The 22160-nt window shown below is 38.9% G+C and overlaps 1 protein-coding gene across 1 annotated transcript in view; it reads left to right on the top strand.

Moving 5' to 3' along the window:
- Window positions 1-22160, top strand: part of Adam18 (ADAM metallopeptidase domain 18) — a 68353-nt gene that overhangs the window by 28561 nt on the left and 17632 nt on the right. Inside the window, exons 7-12 of the mRNA XM_052751850.1 lie at window positions 3153-3218; window positions 6663-6734; window positions 6934-7100; window positions 7887-7968; window positions 15519-15655; window positions 17258-17441. Of these exons, the coding sequence (XP_052607810.1) occupies window positions 3153-3218; window positions 6663-6734; window positions 6934-7100; window positions 7887-7968; window positions 15519-15655; window positions 17258-17441 (708 nt within the window). The remainder of the gene's footprint in view (window positions 1-3152; window positions 3219-6662; window positions 6735-6933; window positions 7101-7886; window positions 7969-15518; window positions 15656-17257; window positions 17442-22160) is intronic.

Here is a 22160-nt window from a genome sequence, read left to right as displayed (position 1 = left end):
ATTATATGACATTATTTCTGGGGAGATCTGAACACTCCAGGTAGGAAATCAATGGTAGATCAAAGTATAGATACCGTCAAAGTCCAACTTAGCAGACCAGTGTTTTATTGTGGTCACCTACAGGACTGTGGGTGAGTGGCTATTTACAGGAACAGAAATGATAACTCAAAGACAGCTGCATGGCCTTCAAATACCACCACACTATGAATAGTGGCTAACACTAGCTAAGGATGACCAGAAGCCTGGAGCACACTGCTCCTGCAAGAAATTCAGGTTAGAGGGCGTCTCTTCCAGGCAGATTAGGTAGTCTGCATCTCCCCCAGGCAGGTTAGGTCCTTTGCACCTTCCCCAGGCAGGTTAGATAGTCTGCACCTCCCCCAGGCAGTTTAGGTAGTCTGCACCTCCCCCAGGCAGGTTAGGTAGTCTGCACCTCCCCCAGGCAAGTTAGGTGGTCTGCACCTCCCCCAGGCATCTTAGGTCATCTGCACCTCCCCCAGTGCCCATTGCCCAAGAGTGGGTCTGCTTTATTCAGAACAGTTTTAGCTTGTCTTGTTCTGCGCAGTAGTGAAAAGGAGTGAGGAACTCCTGTCTGAATCTTTTACAGGAGTCTCATAAGGGACACAACTGTTTTTCTGGCCTTACTGGCACAGAACAACCCACACAGCCACAATCGGTTATTACCACCTACTTGTTGCTTCCGACCTATGGGGGGAGGGGGCGTTGCTCCCCCCAAATGGTCTTCCTCCCCCACACATATGCGTTGCTGAGTCAGAGCCACAAAAAAGTCACAAAGGAAAAACAGGGAGCAAGGTCCATTGAGACATCCAAAGCACAGGAGCAGGAATTAAAATGGTTTTCCCAAAGATCTGTTAATATATATCTAGAGCTCAATATTCTGCATATATATTAAGTTATCTATAAGCAGAGTGAATATGTAGTTATAAATGACCTTAAAGTATTTGGATAACAGTTTGAATTTAAAGGCAAAGTTTAAACAACGTTTCTCAGAAATACCATTCCCACACAGGCTGGTCTCTGCTTCTTCCAGGCAACTTGGCTGGTCTGAGAGTGTCTCTCAGGTGGCTTTGTGGAAGGGAGAGATTTAATGAATCTGGTCAGTTTCAGGGACTTCCTAAAGCTTTTGAGCTATCTACTTCCTAAATGTAACAAGCTTCCCTGCAGAATGGATTGTTTTTTACCTCCTTTTATTTCAAAAGTGGGTACTGGGTCCAATATTGGAAAAGTAACCCAAGTTAATACCAACCCAGCTGGTATAGAAGAAAGCCCACATTTTATCCATTGTGTGGTAAAAGAAGATAATACAATTCGGTGTCCATTTGATGCAGACACTCAGCAACCTTGTAATAGAGTGAAGTTTGCCCTTGATAAATACTATCCATGAAAGCCTAATCAAAGATAATACTCAGTGACACAAGACTGATTGCCCTCTTGTTAAATTTTGATAAACTCAAGTCTGTCTGCTTTCATCCCTCTAACTATCATGATACAGGATTGCTTGGTGGATTATGCAATACTCCTGAATCCAATGATGGAAATATACACTTCCTGAATATTAGATGGCATATGAAAATCCACCACACTCTTATAAACAGCAGGGAAAGTGTAGAAATGCTGTACACACAAACTGCAAAGTGCTGATTTAATGAAGAACTAAGTAAATGGAGAAAAAACTATTCATTATGGGACTGTAAGATTTGGCATAGGAAGGACTACATTTTCTCTGAAAGTGATGTATGAATTTCATATAACTGTAAAAAAAAACCAGCAAGAAGATAAGTAGATACATAGGTACTGTATATCAATATAAGATAATATATATTTACACAATCTATATTGGAAATAAAATGAGCCACAGATGAAATCTGACACCATAAACTGCATCATTATTGACAATAAAGACACTTGAAAATGATTTAGAGCCCAAGGCACAACCCATAGGAGAGGGAAAAGGCCTACTGGCTTCTCTTAAAAATCACAGTGTTTTGATCTGCAGAAGGCCACATGACAGTAATGAACATGCCAGCTACACATGGGGATAATGGGGTGAAGACTCATTCCCAACTGGTAACTTCCTTGTGGGCTTTTAACTTTTTATGTATTTACATCATTCTCTCCCTCCCTCTCCTTTCTCCAATTCCTCCTGTTCCTCTTTCATTCCTCAAATTCATGGCTTCTTCTTCTTTTTTTTTTGTGGTTTTTCGAGACAGAGTTTCTCTGTAGCTTTGGAGTCTGTCCTGGACTAGCTCTGTAGACCAGGCTGGCCTCAAACTCACAAAGATCCACTTGCCTCTGCCTCCCGAGTGCTGGGATTAAAGGCGTGCGCCACCACCGCCCGGTAGCCCTCCTATATACAATGGACAAAGAAGCTGAGAAGGAAATCAGAGATACATCACCCTTTACAATAGCCACAAATACATAAAATACCTTGGGGTAACACTAACCAAGCAAGTGAAGGACCTATATGACAAGAACTTTAAGTCCCTGAAAAAAGAAATTGAAGAAGATCTCAGAAAATGGAAAGATCTACTATGCTCATGGATAGGCAGGACTAACATAGTAAAAATGGCAATCTTACCAAAAGCAATCTACAGATTCAATGCAATCCCCATCAAAATACCAACACAATTCTTCACAGACCTGGAAAGAATAATACTCAACTTCATATGGAAAAACAAAAAATCCAGGATAGACAAAAGGGCTTCTTATTTTTTAATTGTAATTGTTACACACACACACACACACACACACACACACACACACAAGCACTCACACACACACAGGGACAGAGAGAGAGACAGAGAGACAGAGATGTTCATAAATACAGCCCACTGAGATCACTCAGTGTCGCACATAGGTGTTTAGAGCAGACCTCTTGGGATTGGCTAACCTTTCAGGAGCTCAAGGAAACCACCAATGCCTGGAGTTCTCCTTCTAAGGGTGAAGCCCTCACAGGGAACCTCTCATTCCAAGGATGTTTTGAAGTGAAAGCTGTGTTTTGCAATAGTCTTTTATATTTAGGTCTCGACCGTGGTTTTATGTATGTCTCCCCTGACTTCCTTGCATGTTAACTTTTGCTTTTAGAAAGCTCGGTACACGCTAGCAATTAATTAATATTTTGGGTTGTTTTCCAGGACAAAAATCATTCACAACTATTCCCTCAAAGACTAAAACTACATATTATAGTGGGGAAATCTTTGGTAAGTCCATCTCCCTTCTTGTATCCTTCCTGCCCGCTTCTATCCCCTCTCCTCCTCTTCTCTCCTCTTCTCTCCTTCTTCTATCTCCCTTTCTTTTCTGTTCACCCCCTCATTTCTTGTACCCTCCTCCATTTCTTCCTTTTCCCTTCCTTCTTCTTAATGAAAAACTTAGAGACAGAAATGATTTGTTTTCTTTGAGCTCACAGGTGTTTTAGTTTGTTATTCATTCAATATCATCTGCTTTATCAAATTGAATTGTGAAAAGACAGCTAAACAGTAAGAGAATTACACTGTGATGTAGTGTATGCTAGCACAAACAGTATGAAATAGTACAATCCTAGAAGGCGTAGTAACTGCTCAATGTTCATACCAAAGGTTTTTAAGATAAATAGTGAAGGTCTTAGCAGATGTACACAGTGGTAAAAGCCCAAATCAGGATTCTTTCAAATATGCTGTTCTGTTTGTTGAGTGATAGGTGGGTTGATGCAACTGAAATGGATATAGCCATCACTCCAGGATTGTGGGTCTGTGGGAGGATCAAACGGAGTAGCTGAATCTCAGCCTGAGGCAAGAGCTTGCTTGTGTTTCACCCGTGTGTAGTTGGGAGATGCTGAAGAATTTGTGCAGCATGAGAAATGGAATCAGTTAAGATTCAGTAATGTGGAGGGAATTTAAAGTGGTCAGAGAGATGGGCACGTAGGGCAGAGGACAGTATGATGGAAGAGATAACTAAAATCCCATGTGGAAACTGCTGTTTTACCTGTTTCTTATTTACATATTCATATAAAGGGTTTAATTGGAATTACCCTACAAAGATATGGTGTTCCTCCTAGAATCCATAGGTTGTTAAATGAATTTCCTAGTGCTAAGTATGGAATGCATCCTTTTGTGTTCTTGGTCAGAGGTGTCCTGGAGACCCCACAATAATATAGGCAACTGCAATTGTTGATTTCCCAGCAGAAGTTGATGCGAGACCTTATTACTGAAGACAGCACACATATTGGGCATACGACATAGAGCAATAGAGTTAGTATTGACCAGGAAGCTTCTTCCTGATGGCTTTTCATAGTAGTGGAAGGGGCTGGGGAAAAGGTAGGTCATCACTAGTTTTTCTTAACTGTGTTCTCTCTCCACTATGTAATGACCAGTGTGACAAAGCATGCCCAGGGGTGCAAGAGTGGTATACACGTTATAGAAGAACCAACCACTGTTTTTAAAGTTGAATTTAAGGCCTGCTCCACAGGAGAAAACACATCCCTAGTACTGCAAGTCTGGCTAAGAACCCATGTTTGGGGCATTCACAGGCCCCAGGGACGAATCCACTGTTGCTATTCTGCTAAGCGGACTGTGTATCGAATTGCATTCTAAATTCACATCTCTATATCCAGAGATCTCATATCTCATCAGAGAAGTTTCTTCGTAGAGTGGATAGTATTTAACACAGAAACTCACAATTGATCAAAGTGCAGCCAACAAGGGTCAGTGCAACGCTCAGCCATAAATAGGATATCATATCTCACACACACACACACACACACACACACACACACACACACACACACACACACACAATTCAGACTGTCACAGGATAGAGAGTGAAAATATAAGAGGCAGGGCTCAGAGAAAACTGCAACAAAACAATGATTTCTGGACAGGACAGAACCACTGCTCTCATGATCTCATGAGACCTGATCAAGCCAGTCAACACTCTAGTATGGACTGAAAAGGGGTTTATGAGTCCCCATCCTAAGTGAGGAGCTATGGACAGTTGATGGCTTCTAGGAGAGAAAGAGTCAGTTTTTTTTTTCAAGATGTGGCCCCTGGTAGGTTGCTCATGCTCTAGTGGATGGCCCAGGGAAGTACAAATTAGACTCTACAAATTGGTTATAAAAAAAAATAAAAAAGAAAAGAAAACTAAAGAAAGATAAAGAAATTAAGGAAGAGAAGACACAGAGTTGAGGGGTTGGGAATAGGGTAGATTTAGGAAGAGTTAGGGGGAGAAGTAGGGGGCAAATATGATTCAAATGTACAATATTAAATTCTCAAATAATAAAAATATGTATAGCCAGTCTTTCTTTAGACTGCCAGCTCCCAAATAATGACATGGAGACTTCTTTAAGTATGAAAGCTTGACCTTAGCTTAGGCTTGTTCCCAACTAGCTCTTAAAACTTAAATTAACCCATTTATATTAATCTATCTTCTACCATGTGGCTCATTACTGCTCCTCAGTACCTTATGTCAGATTTACTGCATCTCACTGGTGAATCCCTTGCCTCTCAGGTTCTTCCCAGAGTTCCTATCTCTGCCCAGAAGTCCTGCCTATCCTCTCCTCCCTGGCTATTGGCCATCCAGCTTTTTATTAAACCAATCAGAAGGTGCCTTAGACTGGTGAGGTAAAACAGAGACATCTCACACGGTGTGATCAAATAACCTCCAACAAATATGTTTAAAAAAAAAAAAAAAGAGTACAGATCCAGAGAACAACTGGAAGGGTCCACCATAATTCACATCTTTTGAAGAGTATAGTGAGGAAGGATTTCAGAAATGTTGGCCAGAAAAATGTGTTGAATGACTCATACCTTCTACTCATGCTCACAGAGCCTAAGTACACAAGTCCATATTTTTTTTTTCAATTGAAAGTTGAGAATTTGGCCTGGGGCTTCTAGCCCCAGGCTGGTGAGAAGACTGTGGCTACAGCTCTGGCCCCCCAAAGTGTTTGGACTGAGTTGCTGAGCGTATGCAGCTAATGATGCCCAGGAACAGAGGTAATTTATCAGCTCCAGAGTCAGAGTCCACATCCCTCTGGAGGTGGTCCACTTTGTTTAGCAGGTTGTATTAACATGTTCATTTGACAGGATTTTCACTCCACATCGTGATAATGTTTATCTTTTCTGCTGCAGACTTATTTCCAATTTCAATTGTTTCTTCTGTTTCCTCATGTATTTTCTCTTCCTCATTTGTGGAGCATGCACTGAGAGGTCCTTGAATCCCTGTTTTCATAGGCCATTTCCAGCTGTGGAGGTCTGGTTATCATGGGGTGGAATCCACAGAGATGTGTTAGTGCCTCTCACTTCATACCTTTTCTGCTTGAGAGTCTTAGAAGTTTACACTGAGTCCATTCTAAATGCCAGTGTGTTCTTGGGTCATTGTTTTTAATAAGGATTATTATTTTTAAAATTATTATTATATAATTATATAGTATCATTTTAGTGTTTTATTATAAATCATTATATTTTATATAAGTTACATATGATTTTATTATAATATAATTAGTATAAAATTTTAGTTGTAATTGGCAAAATAAAACTTTAATAAAAATATCACCATGTAGAAATACTTGATAAAATTATGCTTGTCTTATAGTACTAAAATAATTCAGCTGTTGAAAAATGTACTATCATATTATTTTAATAAATCCTAAAACAGTTAAATTTGTATTTCAGTATGATTACATGGGATCTGACACTTTGGGTGTAACACAGAAAATTTTCCAGATTATTGGGCTTGTCAACACAGTAAGTTTTTAGTTTTTCAGATTTCTAATTTCATGAAAAAGACATTGAATATGACTTGCATTTTAAAAGTATGGAAAATTAATGACTTGAATATATTTTATTAGCTCAATGTTCCCAATACTCTAGTGAACTTCTTTCTGTATTTTTTTTATATAAGAGTTGATATTTTTGAAACAGACACTGTAAATCCTATTCATAGATGTTTACTCAGCTGGAATTGACTGTTGTGTTAGCCTCTTTGGAACTGTGGTCAGATAAAGACCAAATTTCTACTGACGGAGATGCTAATGATATTTTACAAAGATTTTTGGACTGGAAACGAGACTATCTTACCCTACAGTCCCATGAGATAAAACACTTACTCATGTAAGTAGACAGTGTTCTGCATAATTAACAAATTAGTAATTCCACGAAGGTCAATTTTTGCATTCATTATATTCTTCAGTTTTCTGTAGGACACTTTGAAGATTATATATATGTGTACATACATATTGCATAGCATATACATACATTTGCTGTGAAGTTTATATATGTATACTATGTGTATGATAGTTTAAAAATAAAAACAATGATGGCCAATTTTATATTGGCATATTTTTGTATTTAAAGTAGAATTAATGTTAACAAATCCTGAATCTCATTAATTTATATGATATCAGCCTTGCTGAAGAATATGTCAGTCTAATCTAATAAATAATATAAAAATTGTTTATTTAATTTTACCCATACAGATTAATGTATTTCATGTCTACTTTTTCATGAGGATAGATTTGTGTAGGTTGCTTTGTGATAATTTAGTATTGAACAAGCGCTTCTGTTTAAAATATGTAACACTGCCTCTTCTATAAGTTAAAAGTTCTCTTCCTTACTTTTCAGCTTTTAGTGGCCTAAGGAGTTACTGCACATAAGGGAAACTTAGTAGCACTTTAGATAATAGAATAATATCAAATCTGAGAGCTAGGGGAAGAAAAAAGTTGCTATCAAATGAATAATTACAATAATTTGGACATTTTTGCATACTTTATTAGATATTCAGATTGGAAGTTTATATGTTTCTCAAGTTATCTTTTTTAACTTCATGAGGAGGTAAATATATGCTTATATGTTGTGCTATATAATTACATGAATACAAAGTAAACCATTACGGTGTAGTTACAGGGAACATCCAAAATATATTGGAGCAGCGTCACCGGGTGACATATGCAATAAAAGCTATGCTGCAGGTGTTGCCATGGTATGTAGCTTTCATTCTTCTTTACATTATTACTTTCCAACATCCATATGCTATGTAAGTGTTTATGCAGGAGTTAAATGGTTTCTAACAATTTGTTTTTCATTATTACTTTGTTAGGACAAAATTGTTCAAATCTAAAAATGTCCCATTGCATTACAAATTTCAAGCATAATTAGCATAATACAGAGACTAGTAAATTCTGTCACTAATTAGCTGTGACATTTACTAAAGTTGCCTTAGATTTTTAAGTAATACAAGCATTAGCTCAAAAGTAAAGGCGCCCCCAATGTGTCCAACTTCAGGAAGTAGCAGAAGCCATCAAGTTGTGTGTGCCATTTCATAAATAGCACTTCACGCTATTTCCACAAATTGCATTTCATTCTCTTCTGAGCCAAATAATGGACTAATATTAAATTGCTTGGATTGCATAATAAGTGGCACTTCTGGGTTTAATAATTGCATCACATTGGTTTGTCCAAGTCCCTTAATAAAATGTGTCTAACCTTCCTCCGTGTTTAAAAAAGGCCTCTGCCTCTACTCTGGAGACGTTCTGGGGATGTGTTTTCTTTTCTTACCACTGCACGTGGGATGTGCTGCCCAGCTGAGATGTGACAGCACTTGCTTTGGAACATGTGCATTTCTGTTTCACATTCCACTGACTCATGTCTCTACAACTGATGGAGGAAAAGAAAGAAGCCAGCCATCATGGGAGCTGGGTGATAAAGAAGGGATTTGATTCTTTTAAATTTTTGGTTAATTATAGTATTTGAAATACATATATATGATAAAAATATATAAAATATAATCGTATGTATATATGCCTATATATTATATATGTGCACACACATACACATATATATGTACCTTGGAATTTACTAGTCTCTAGTATTCCCCTTGGGAACTTAAAGCCATGCTTTTCTCCCACACATGTTTTTTGCTTGCTTGCAGCCTCTATAGCAGAAGTTCTCAACCTGTGGGTGGCGACCCTCCTAGATCAAATGACCCTTTCACAGAGGTCACATATCAGATATTCTGCATATCAGATACTTGCATTATGATTCCTAACAGTAGATAGTCTTTAGTAATGATATGCACACATTTAAAATCATTTGGCTTCATCTTTTCTCTGATTTCAGTATTCCAGTTTATTTTGCAGTGTTTCTAGCCCTTCATTTGGCCTCAGTCCCTCCCCTACACGCTCTTAGATCTGGAGTCTTCTCAGCTCCTGCCCCAGGCTGTTGAACTGTGTGTCCTGTGCTTTCTTACCTCCTAGCTTGTGTGTGTGTCCTGGGCTTTCTTACCCCCAACTTGTGTGTCAGTGAAGGTGACTGGAAGGTCAGGAGGAAGGCAGTGGAACCACGCTCTCAGGCTTTGCTAGGTGCAGAGTCAGGTCTCTTTGGACTCTTGTTTCTCCATTTGTAGATCTCCTTTCTCCCTGAGAGCACTTTTCCATGAGTCTGGAAAGTAGATCTTCACTCATGTGGATGTCCCTGGACTGAGAAGTAACTTACTTTTCCGTTTTTAAAAAATAATGTTTTTTATTAACTCTTTGACATTTTTATACAATTTTTTTTTACCATATTAACCTCCTCAACATCTCTTCCTTTCCCTTTCCTCTTTTAAACCCATCCAGTTCAGTTTGTGCTGGCACACTACTCCGAGTATGGTGCTTGCCCTGTAATGTGGTATACCAGGTTTCACACCATTAAACATGACTTTCCCTCTCTCAGCAGCAATCAAATGTCAATAGCTCCTCATCTAGGGACCTTGTGGTCACCTACCCCCATCCATGCTGGTATTTTGTCTGGCTTGAACTTGTACAGGGCTTGTGCATACTGTCACAGTTTCCATGAGTTCATATGTTCATCCCTCTGCCTCACTACGTCTGGAAAACAATGTCCTTGAAGCCATCCACCTCTCCTGGCTCTATATCTTTCTGTCCTCTCTTCCATATAGATCCCCAAATGTTAGGTGGAGGAGTATGGTATAGATGCCCCATTTAGGACTGAGCACTCCTGGGTCTTTCATTCTCTGCACATTAACCATTTGTGGATCTCTGTGTTGCTTGCCATTCACTGCAAGATGAAGCTTCTCTGATGAGGGCTGAGAGAGATGCATTGACCTATAAGTATAACAACAAGTCATTAGGAGTCATGTTAATGCTGTGTCCATTTAGCAGACTACTAATAGATTTTCTGCTGAGGACCATGACCTGTCTAGCCACAGATTCTTGATCTTATTCACAGAGACAGGTGTAAGTTCCATCTTGTAGAGTGGCCTTAAATACAATGAAAAGGTGGTTGGTTACTGTCAAAATACTCATACCACTGTTGCACCAGTGGGCATATCTTGCAGCCTGGCCATTAACCTATCTCTCAGTGGTCATAACTGTGTGAAAGTGATGATTACTTTTCTCCTTCAGTCATGTGCATATCACCTTCTACCATTATGAAAGCTATCCGTTACAAATGAAGTTTCCAAAGCTGAGTACTAGCTGGATTTTTCCATGCTGTATGACTGAAGTATGTGATGTCTTTAGCAATAGCAGCTTACAGTCAGGTTCTGGAGAGTGACCAATACCATTGGTAATGGCCTGTACTGTTACAGTTGTAGGGAGTGGTGTCTATAGTAATCTACTGGTCAATAACTCAAAAAGAGATAACCCATTTCTTGTGCCGGTGGTGGTAGTGTCTAGTTGGAATATACTTTGGTTTCCTAACCCCAGAGCTTCTAAGCATCTTCTGTTGCTTCATCAATGATTTTTAGCCTGATAAACCAGTTCTTTTCCGATCTCATGGTAGAAAATTGTTTTTGTCTTATAGGTTTGTCTTGTATGCTTTGTCTTATGTGTATCTGAGTATCATGGCTTGCCCACATTGTTCATGCAGAGTTCTAATGCAAGTTAGTGCAAGACTTCACTCAATCTGTTACTCCAAGACTTTAATTGCAATGGACTGAATGCTAATGGCAGTTGTAGATATTGCAGGAACAAAGATAAATGAAGCCCCAAGTCCCTCTGTGATGTTTTTGTCAACAAAAGCAGGTCATTCTCATGTGTCTGGTAGGTGAGCGCCTTACTTTCATTTTCATTGCTGTGATTAAATACTCTGACAAAATGCAACTTCAGGGAGAAAGGGATTTGGTTGGCTCACAATCCCAGATGCAGTTCATCATATCAAGCGAGTCATGGCAGCAGGACCTTAAGGCAAGCATACCATAATTAAGAACAGAGAGAAGTGAATGTACACATGCTTGCTTGCTTACTTGTTCTCAGCTCAGTCTCTCCACTTCTATATAGTTTGGGACCCTCCTGCTTGGGGAATGGTGCTGCCCACAGTGGGCTGTGTTTTCTCACATCAGTTAAGTAAGACAATTCACCACAGGCATGTCCACAGGCCAACCCAATATGGACAATATCTCATTGTGACACACTTTCCAGATGGTTCTAGATTGTGGCAAGTTGACAAAACTAACATTCATAGTCAGCCTTTTTGCTCCTCTTGCTTAAAGTTCCTGTAATGATCTTACCTGTATGGTATGCCTTATGGTATGAGGAAGGTTCTAGTTTAGAGATTAACAAACTACAAGAACCCAGTTTTACCACTGCAGTGCAAGTGTCACATGGGTGCCAATAAAACTTTATTCATGGATAGTCATATTTGAATGACATATAGTTTTCATGTACCACAAAATATTTTTCTCTTGAAAATTTTTAAAGTATTTTGAAATATAAAAACCATTCTTAGTTGTAACTACATGAAAGCAGGAAGCAGCTGGATTTGGCCCGATTTGTTTGCCAACCCCATAATAGCCCAGGTCTTATGCTCAGAAAGAATAATCAAAATAAGAAGTGATTCTATGGAAGGGGACAGTTTAGAAAAGATCTTGCTCTTCTAGACTGACATTTACCAGAGGAACAAATAGAGATGGATACTGAGTGCTCAAAAATAGGAATAATAAAATAGGTGGGTGCTGTGGGTATCACTCTGTATGCTGTAAATGTGTTGCTCTGATTGGTTAATAAATAAAGTGCTGATTGGCCAGTAGCCAGGCAGGAAGTATAGGCGGCACAAAGAGGAGAATTCTGGGAACAGGAAGGGCTGAGTCCGGAGTCACCAGCCAGACACAGAGGAAGCAAGATGTGAAGGCAGAACTGGGAAAAGGTACCAAGCCATATGGCTAAACACAAATAAGAATTATGAGTTAGTTTAAGTGTAAGATCTAGCTAGCAAGAAGCCTGAGCCATTAGGCCCAACAGTTTTAATTAAAATAGCATCTGTGTGTTTATTTGGGTCTGAGCGGCTGTGGGCCCAGGCGGGACTGGAGAAAACGCCAGCTGCTGGTGGGGTCTACACTAAAATCAGTACACTTCCTGGGGCTTCCTGAGAGTTTGTGTTAATTCATAGTATGTAGCTCTATAGTTGTCTTTATCCGAGATTGGAAGTGGGGTGCCTGAGAATTGTAGCTTGAGATCCAAAATTTTCCCTCCCTATCTGCTTGGGAACAGTCCAAGAAGGGTTGCTGTTTTCCTAGACTTTTGAGGAATTTAGTTGTGAAGGACTTTGGCTCTGGGCTCTTTTTTGTGAGTTTCTTCACTATTGATGCAATTGTTTTATTTGTTATATATCTGTCTGGGATTTCTACTCCTTCCTAATTCCATCTTTGTAAGTGGAATCTTTCTCAAATTTGCCCATTTCTTCTAAGTTGCCAACTATGCAAACATGTAATTCCTCAAAATAGACTCTAACAACCCTTTGTGTGACATCCTTTTTAGTTTATCTCTCTCCTTGTTGATTTTATTTGAGCCTTAAATTTGTTTTCTCAGCTCACTTAACTAGGACTCTGTCCACTCAATTTTTTCTAAACCAAACCCATTTATTTTATTTTATAATTTAATTTAATTTTACATATCAGCCACGGATTCCCATGTTCTCCCCCCTCCTGCCCCCGCCTTCCCCCCACCCCAACCCCCATTCCCATCTCCTCCAGGGCAAAGACTCCCCTGAGGATTGAGTTCAACCTGGTAGATTCAGTCCAGGTGGGTCCACTCAGTGCATGAGTTGGCTGTTTGAAACCTGGGGCTTATACAGGGACACTTGGCTCAGCCTGGGAGGAGGGGACTGTACAAAGCCAATTTTTTATGAAGTTTATTTTTTCTGTTCTATAAATTATTTCTCCCTATTCTGATTCTCTTTATGTTCATTTGTTTGGTTTTCCAAATTTGTTTTTTAAAAAGGCAAAACATTCACTTATTTATTCTTTCAAAGGACCAGTACAGACATTTTAGACAGTCACATAGATTTATGTAGATAAAGAACATTTTAGATATTATACTTAAGAGTGATTCATTGGAAACCCTGATCAGAGGAAGACATAGCAGCCTGATGATACAATAATTTACAATGTAAAAAAAAGTGAAAGTTGAGTACCTTTAGCTGAAATTCTATTTTAGCTCATTTCATGATACATATTTTTCATTAAAGCAGCAGATTGTAGATAGACTTAGCTTCTGAATCATTAGGTCATGTTGTATGTATACTGTGCAAGAGACAGAAACAATCATTTCAGAAGCCAGACCATGTTGTTTTTGTTACTATGGCTCTGTAATATGTCTTGAGATCTGAAATGGTAATGCCTCTTCATTGCTAGTTTTATTCAGGATTGTTTGGGGTTATCTGGGGTCTTTTGTGGCTCCCTATGAATTTTAGGGTCGATTTTTCTATTTCTGTGAAAATGAGATGGGGATTTATATTGGGATTGCATTGATTCTGTAAATGACTTTGGGTAAAATGGTCATTTTCACCATATTCTATCAACCCATCAGCATGGTATGCCTTTCCATTTTCTGGTGTCTTTATCTCTTTCTTCAGTGGTTTGAAGTTTTCATTGTAGAGGTCCTTCACCTCCTTGTTTAGGCTTATTCCTAAATATTTTCTTTCCTTTGGGATACTTTGAATGTGATTGCATTTATGACCTCTTTCTCTGTATAGTGTGGGTGGTGTATAGACAAGCAATTCATTTCTCAAGGTAGTTCTGTATCTTGCCACACTGCTGAATTTATTCATCATTTCTAAAAGTTTCTTGGTAGAATTTTTAGTTTCTTATGAATAATATAATATATATTATTATAATGTGTAATGCAATGTATATTGTAATGATATAATTTGCAGATAGGAGTAGTTTGATTTCTTCTTTTCCTATTCATATTCCATTAATTTCCTTCTCTTGCCTTATTACTCCAGCTACCGCTTTAAGCACCATACTGAAAAGGAGAGGTGACAGAGGACTGCCTTGTCTCATTCCTGACTTCAGTAAGATTGTTTCAAGTTTTTCTCCATTTAGGATGATGTTGACTGTGGCTTTCTCATATATAGATCCTGTCATGTTGAAGTATGTTCCCTCTAGTCTTATATTCTATTCTCTAGGATTTTTATCATGAAGCAGTGTTGGATTTTGTCAAAGGCCTTTTCTGCATCTATTGAGATAATCATGTGATTTTTGTCTTCAAACCCATCATGTGATTAATTACATTTGTTTTCTTGCATATATCAAACTATCCCTACATTTTAGAGATAAAGCCAACTTGATCATAGTGGATAATCTTTTTGATGTCTGTCTGTATTCTGTTTGCAAGTATGTTGTTGAGTATTCTATGTTCATTGGAGGTTTCAGACTAGTTTTCTTTGCTTGTGTCTTTTCCTGGTCTGGGTATTGGTGTGGTACTGGCTTCATAGAGTGAGTTTTGGAGTGTTCCTTCTGTGTCTACTCTTTTGAATAATTTCTTTGAAAGTCAGCTAGACTTTCGCTGTGAATCCATCTGACCCTGGGGTTATTTTAGTTGGAAGTTTTTTTTTTATTAGTATTTTAGTCTCCATGGTTGATAATAAGCTAGACCTTGGAGTAGGATGTGTTTTGGCACTTTTAAAAAATCTGCAGAACTTGTAGCGATGGCTTTGTGACTGAAATTATTTTGAACAGTTTAACTTGAAAATTGTTTTATTTTGAGGAGTCTCTTCATCTTCATGACTTTAGCCAACATTTTTTTTATCAGTTAGACATTTATAAAAGAAGAATACCATGGCTCCTGTGTTACTGGGCATTAAGACTCTGAATTCTATATTTTATCTCAAAATTTGATGTTCCCAAATTGGGTGTCATTACCCATGCCATGTTCTGGCTTTAACCTTCAAATGTCAGCACTGGGGATTCCAAACTTAGATACCACAGACATCAGGGAAGCATACGTACTCACTATTGTTTTTCATTCTGATAGAATTTTCCTGTTTTCAGTTACACACGTGTCTACAATATGTATAGTTTTATGGGGCTTTTAAAAATCACTTTATTTTAATGAATGTAGAAATAAAAAAACATGCAGCTAAATTAAAATGACCAATTAGCATAGATATGCATAGCAAAGTAAATTATTACAAAGTATGCTCAATATAAAAAGAATTAGAGTATAACATTTTATGACTGCAAAGACATTTATCACTTGCCTTTCTTTTATTCTGATATAATATTTTTATCTTCAATCTTCTCTATTTTAGTATCCAGAAGACATAGGTTTGGAGGGATTCTCAGTGGTTATCACTCAACTGATTGGCCTTCACATAGGATTATCATACGATGATGTCAATAATTGTTCCTGTCCCAGAGCTCCATGCATAATGCAACAGGGAGCACTGTAAGAATTTTTATGATGAATTTTATTTTTAAATTCTCTATTAGACTTATTTATTTTATTTATGTGTGTTTTACCTGAGTGTGTGTCTTTATGCCATGTACCTGCTTGGTGTTCACTAAGGACATAAGAGAGCGTCAAAACTAAGATCCCCTAGAACAGACAATATAGTTGTGAACTACAATGTGGATACTAGGAATCGAACCCAGGTTCTCTGCTTATAACTGCTCAGCCATCTCTCCAGCCCCAAGTCATAACTAATTTTACATGTTATTCCAATATTGATTTCATGATTTAATGAACATTGAAGTATTTTTTAAGTTGTATTATGCTTGATAAGATAGCATATAAAGTATTTTCCATGTGATATATGAGTCTGGAAAAGTGCTATATGTTATTATTAAGATATTTTCATTGGAGGAAATTAGATAGATACAATTTAATATTGAGGGAAACTGTGAGATGTTAGCTGAGCACGTGATACTGTTGCTACTTTGTTGCCTAATGACACCCTTAATAATGCAATCTAGGACTGGCAGCTTTGGTTACTACTTTGGTGTAAAAAAAAAAAAAGGAGGGAAGATTTGAAGGAGGAAGTGCCATTAATTCCTTATCTAGAAAACTCAACAGAAACACTCTACAATTAGGATAATAAATAGAAATGTAAAAAACAAAATTAGAGTGAACAAATTTAGAAGAAACGCAAGAGTATGTTAATTATCAAATTAGATGACTCATAACATTATAATTTTCTGGCCAATGAAAATTTAATTTAATCTAAATACATTTTTAAAAATGGTTTTAAAGGAATTTGATGAGTTCTATGTGAAATGATAAAGAAGACATGGGATATGGACACAATGTTTTGAGCACTGGGAACTGGAATGTGTGGTCAACAGGTGTGAGACACTGTGCGCTATCTACAAATGGATAGAACAAAAAGAAAGATGGCACTGAATATAAGACAGCGTAAACTGTAGAGAATGGAATCTCTGCTGCGTAAACAGAACTCCTGGCTTCTATTAGGACTGATCATGATCACAGAGTTTAACTTAATTATACAGTACAGTCATAGCCATTTGTAAGAAATGTAGTGCTGTGGATTATATTAAAATTGAGCAATATAAAACTCAAGTTTAATTATGTTTGATTGAACTGTAGTCGGACTTTTTCTGTCCCACCAGCCAGCTCCCAAATAACCACATGGAGACTTCTTAGTAATTATGAAAGCTTGGCCGATAGCTTAGGCTTGTTTCTAACTGGCTCTTATACTTTAACTAACTCATGTTTTTATTAATCTATGTTCTGCCATGTGGCTTTTACCTCTGTCTCATTTTGGGTGTCTGACTTATTCTGTGTCTGGCTGGCTTCTCTATCCTTCTTCTCAGCATCCTCTGTGCCTGGAAATCTAGCCTAGCTATTGGCCGCTCAGCTTTTTATTGAACAAATCACAGTGCCATATCTTATTCCACAGCATTTAACCTCTGCTGAAGTATATATTTTTACTTGCTCCATCTTGTGGATCATATGATTTACCCATGGAGCATTGTCTAGATGTGTTTTAGTAGCTGGGTTTATTTATCAGAGAATATTATTTTGCTTCAGGAGTTCCAGTGGGATGAAGACTTTCAGCAACTGCAGCATGCATGACTACAAGCATTATGCTTCAGAATTGGTTGCGAAATGTCTCGGTGACCTTTCAAACGAACAAGTATTACAACAAAATCAACCCGTGTGTGGTGACGGAATTGTGGAAGCTGATGAAGAATGTGACTGTGGTAATGACACAGTGAGTATTAGACATTCATGTTTGATCACAGTTGTTCTCATCCAAGAGCACAAAGCATGTTGTCATGGTATATGTTGGGTGTGTGCTATGACATCTCTACCCTATAAACGATACATGAGCGTGAAGATAAGTGAATTGCTTTCCCACGTCTCTTTTTTGTGATTTTCTTTTGTAAGACAGGGTTTTGTGTAGCTCAGGATGACCTTGAACTGTTGACCCTTCTACCTCAGTCTCCCGAGTGTCGGGACAACAAATATGGGAGGCATCTCTTGAGTTGAGAAGGCAAGGGTGGGCTTCAGGCCTGGCTGCACAGCTCTTGTTCCACCTGCCAGTCTGATGTATATTTTGAAGTCCTTTTTATTGGCCACTATCTCAATTTCAAACTCCTCCAGCCCCAGCCTCTGTTATCTACTGAAACATGTACTAAATTTGATCCAATTTTTTCTCTGGATCCTCATGATTGAAAAGGTTTCTAAATATCATAATATGTTGTCTTGTATCATTGACAAACATCTCTACAACCACAAGCTTTTGGGTGTCTTTAAAAATTATTTGTGGCTGGGTGGAGGTGGCACACTCCTTTAATCCCAGCACTCAGGAGGCAGAGGCAGGTGGATTTCAGTGGGTTGGAGGCCAGCCTGGTCTACAGAGTGAGTCCAGGTCAGCCAGGGTTGTTACACAGGGATATCCTGTCTGGAAAAAAAAAAATATATGGTGTCCTTTATTATAATCCCATCAGCCAAGCTTCCAGTGCACACTGCATTCCTCTAGTGGAGCCCCCATATTTAGTCTATTATAAATGTCATTATCCTATGATATTTAACAACTCTCCTCCCTTTAAGTAATATAAAGTATCTTCATGATTTCCCTGCCCGGAATTGCATCTTCTTGCCCCATAAATAAAGCTGACCTCCATTTTTATATACCATTAAACCCCTAAAAATTCAATCATCTTCTATCTACTCTAAACAAACAAACAAACAAACAAACAAACAAACAAACAGAAACCCATGTCTATGAAGCTGTATGTGTATTCCTGGATGGTTTCTAATTACACAGATTTCCTAAATCTATTTGACTTCCCTGGTATGCAACATTGTGGTCTTCTTGCATTTTCCTGCTACTAAATGTAGTACCATTTCCCTGACAATGAAAATGCTTGTTACTTTCAATGAAAGAAGGAAACAATGCAGTCTTTGGCTACTATGTGAGTTTCTAGAAGTACAAACAGACTTTTCTTTTGATATGGGGTTTTAGCATATAGCCCCTCATTGGTCTCATGCCCCCCTGCCTGGAGTACTGGGCTTGCAATCACCTGTCATCAGGCTTTGTGCTGATTGAGATGTACAGAAGACACTGTCACTGCTCCACTGTCCCCCATGTTCACTGCTGCTGAAGAATATTTTTACTCCTTGTACCAAAAGTTTGCTGCCGTGGTGGCTCCTGAGCTGGAGCAGTATTTACAGCCCTCACCAGAGTGGGCTTGGTGGCACTGAAAACTATTGATCAGCCCTCAGGGTCATGGTGAGCAGCTTGTAGATAAAAGACTTAGATCCAGGATGGAGGTACCTAGGAGGAGGAGGGAAGGAAGTAAAATAACATTGTGAATGGCTGAAAAGGCCACAAGGAATCACACCCCTAATTATTTACCCAAAAAAAGCAATAACTACAACAACAACAACAGCAAAACACCTCAACCTATAGTACATATAATTCAATGTACAAATATGCGTATATAGTTTTAATAAACTTTTCTCATTTGGGCTGACAGAGCTCTCTCCAGAAGCCAAAGACCACCTAACAAAAACCCCAATAGCAGACATGAAAAGCCCTCTTGAGTTGTTGGCCGGGACTGTCTAAGAGACTCCCAAAAGATACAGCCTATTGCTATTGCCTTTGGTTACCTCCATGAGGATGAAGATTGTCCCTATTGATGAAGACATCATACGCCTCAGAAACAGGACCCAGAGGCCCCTGAGCTGGAACTGACCTAAATACCCCCTCCCTGAAGACCGACTTTCACGGTACCATAAGGTTCTGTGCCAGCTTCCAAAGCAGGGAGACAACCAACAGTCCTACCCAGCTATGATGCCCATGAAGCAAAACAATGACCAGTAAGGCACAATAACCCTATGGGTGCAGTCGAGGCACACATACCTTGGTGGTAACCAATGGCACTCTAATTGGACTTCCAATCCACTCAACAAGAGGGAGACCATGTCTGGTGCTGGAAACTCGGCCAACTCATGGTGCTAGGGAAACCATGTTATTAGAGGAGAATCTACAGCCATTAATTTACTAAAGCAGTGTAACCCCAAACAACAACCTATAAACATTTGTCCTAAACCCACCAATGAGTGTAGTCTTCACCGCCAGAGATAAGTTTCATCCTTATCTCTGCAACAGACAGAGACCACTACAGAAAACCACAACCAGTCAATATGGCGGGTTGCGGAGCCCAGTACCAATGTATACATCTATAAAACGCTCCTACACCTAAGGAGACTCAGGGAACACTACAGACGAGGAAACAGAAACACTGTAAGAGCCAAAGCATCCGGAAGTTTTGTGTGAGATTGTGTCTCCTAGTAACATCAGAAGCCACACCTGTGAAGTTTCACCAACAGGACTGACCAAACATGAGCTGGACAAGTCTGATGCTGAGGAACATGCCAGATTGAATGGGGGAAAGCCCACGAGGCCTCAGCTCTACACAAAGAACTGTAGGAAACTGAGGAAAGACGGTATGGAGAGAGGTGGCCCTCCCCAGGACAAACCATACCAATCTGTTGTCCAGAGCCAAACAGTCAGTGCTGAAAACATACACAAAAGTAACAATATATGGACTCAGCCAGTCATATTTGTATATGTATGTAATATATAATATGTCTGTGTATATGTAATATATAATAGGTAATATATATGTATATATAAGTACATATATGCATGCAATAACAATTGATGAAAAAAGAGGCCGTGAATCTGAAGGAGAGGGAAGAGTGGTATATGGGAGGGTTTGGAGGGAAGAAAGGAAGTGAAGAAATGCAGTAAAACACAATCTCAAAACTAAACAAAACAAAAGACTTAGAGCCTTGTCCCTCATAAGAAAATTCTCTGTAAACTATTCAACACCAGACTTCTACAGAGTGTGGACAGTAGGGCTAACTGCAGCTGCCACCTAATTTTTTTCAAGTGGATTTTTATTGGGGAATGCATATGCCCATTTGTGAGTGTATTGTCTGTAGGTGCTTTTATGTGATAAAAGAATTAAAGAGTCATAACGGGGACCATGCAGCGGACACACCGGCTGATGCTTTCACTTTGGTCCCACAGAGACTTCTGAGTCTGGATCACCTCCGAGGCTCTTTGCACCATAACTTAGCTTGTAGGAACAGCAAATGGCCATTGGCTTGCTGCACAGGCCCCTTTCCTACTTTGGGATTCATGCTTCAGACCAGTGTTTTGGTGAAAGGCAAAATAGACCTTCACAGATGTCTCCAAGTACTGAACTTTGTGGCTATGTATATTATTTAAAGAAAGTTGCATTGCAGAAATAAAAATAAATAGTATTCCAAACCTGGGGAAAAGACGCCGTCCTACGTTATCTGGGTAGGCTCAACCTAACCATGGGAGTCCTTAAAATCAGAGAACAGTTATCCAGCAGAAGTCAGAGATGTGCCAGATGGGGACTCAAAAGGACATGAAGAATGATGAGGACACAATGTGACATCGTCATGGAGTTACAAGGCAATTATAAGAAAGAATCCAAGTAATTTCTAGGAGAAAATACTTGATAGCTAACAAAAAAGCGGAATTCCAACTGCACAGCCATAAGGAACTGAATCTGGCCAACCCCCAATGGCTCTAGAAGATTCTTCCCAGCAGTCTCCAGTAAAGATTGCAGCATGGCTGCCACCTGGATGTGGGCCCATGAGACTCAAAGGTCGGAGCCAAGTCGCCTGTTAAGTGAGCAGAAGCAAGTCGAGACCGCTAGCTCCTTCAGCGCCTTACTGCCCATCATGCCAACTGTGTCTACTGATGCCCCTAGTGGCCAACCTAGTCTATAGACAAAATCGACAACTGATATTTTCAATGTCTTATGACCTCCTGCGATGGCCCTGCTCTGAGGCTGACAAACTCCCCCATACTGGTCCCCAATCTTGTGTGCAGTAAGAGCCTTCCAAATGGTAAAGGCCAAACAGATAGACCTGAAACTACCAGGACAGAAATTAAGAGAGACCGATATGTCTTAGATGGAGAAATAAGAAATATGGGGGTCATTTGAACTATGTGAAAAAATAACAGCATCATAGAAATCTTGTGTATGAAGTCAATGCAAACAAGTTTGGCATCAGAGGGCTCCCAATACTTCCTTAGTATACAGGCTCTATATTCTGTTACTTTGTGAACAAATGTAGATGTTTTATGTCATAAACAGACAGGCCACCACTGACAGTATTAGGGGGAAAAGGTCCATGAATAAATACTTAATGTGTCTCGGTTGCCCTTCCTAAAGTTTAGCTCCATTCTCAATAGAAGTGTGTAGAAAACAAATCATTAATGAGAGAATTGAAGAAAGTTTGTTTCTCCTGGAAAGTCACACTTCTCCCAAAAAAATTCATTTCATATTAGTAAATTCTGAGTCAATTGCCCAAATTTTTATGTTATAGATCAACAAATAATTTAAATGCTATTTCCTTAGTTCTTACAATTACATAA

The sequence above is a fragment of the Peromyscus californicus genome, unplaced genomic scaffold, assembly GCF_007827085.1.
Source record: "Peromyscus californicus insignis strain IS unplaced genomic scaffold, ASM782708v3 Scaffold_23__1_contigs__length_62951481, whole genome shotgun sequence".
Taxonomy (NCBI): domain Eukaryota; kingdom Metazoa; phylum Chordata; class Mammalia; order Rodentia; family Cricetidae; genus Peromyscus; species Peromyscus californicus.
The sequence above is the reverse complement of the archived record's forward strand: the minus strand, read 5'-3'. Positions and strand labels throughout refer to the sequence as shown.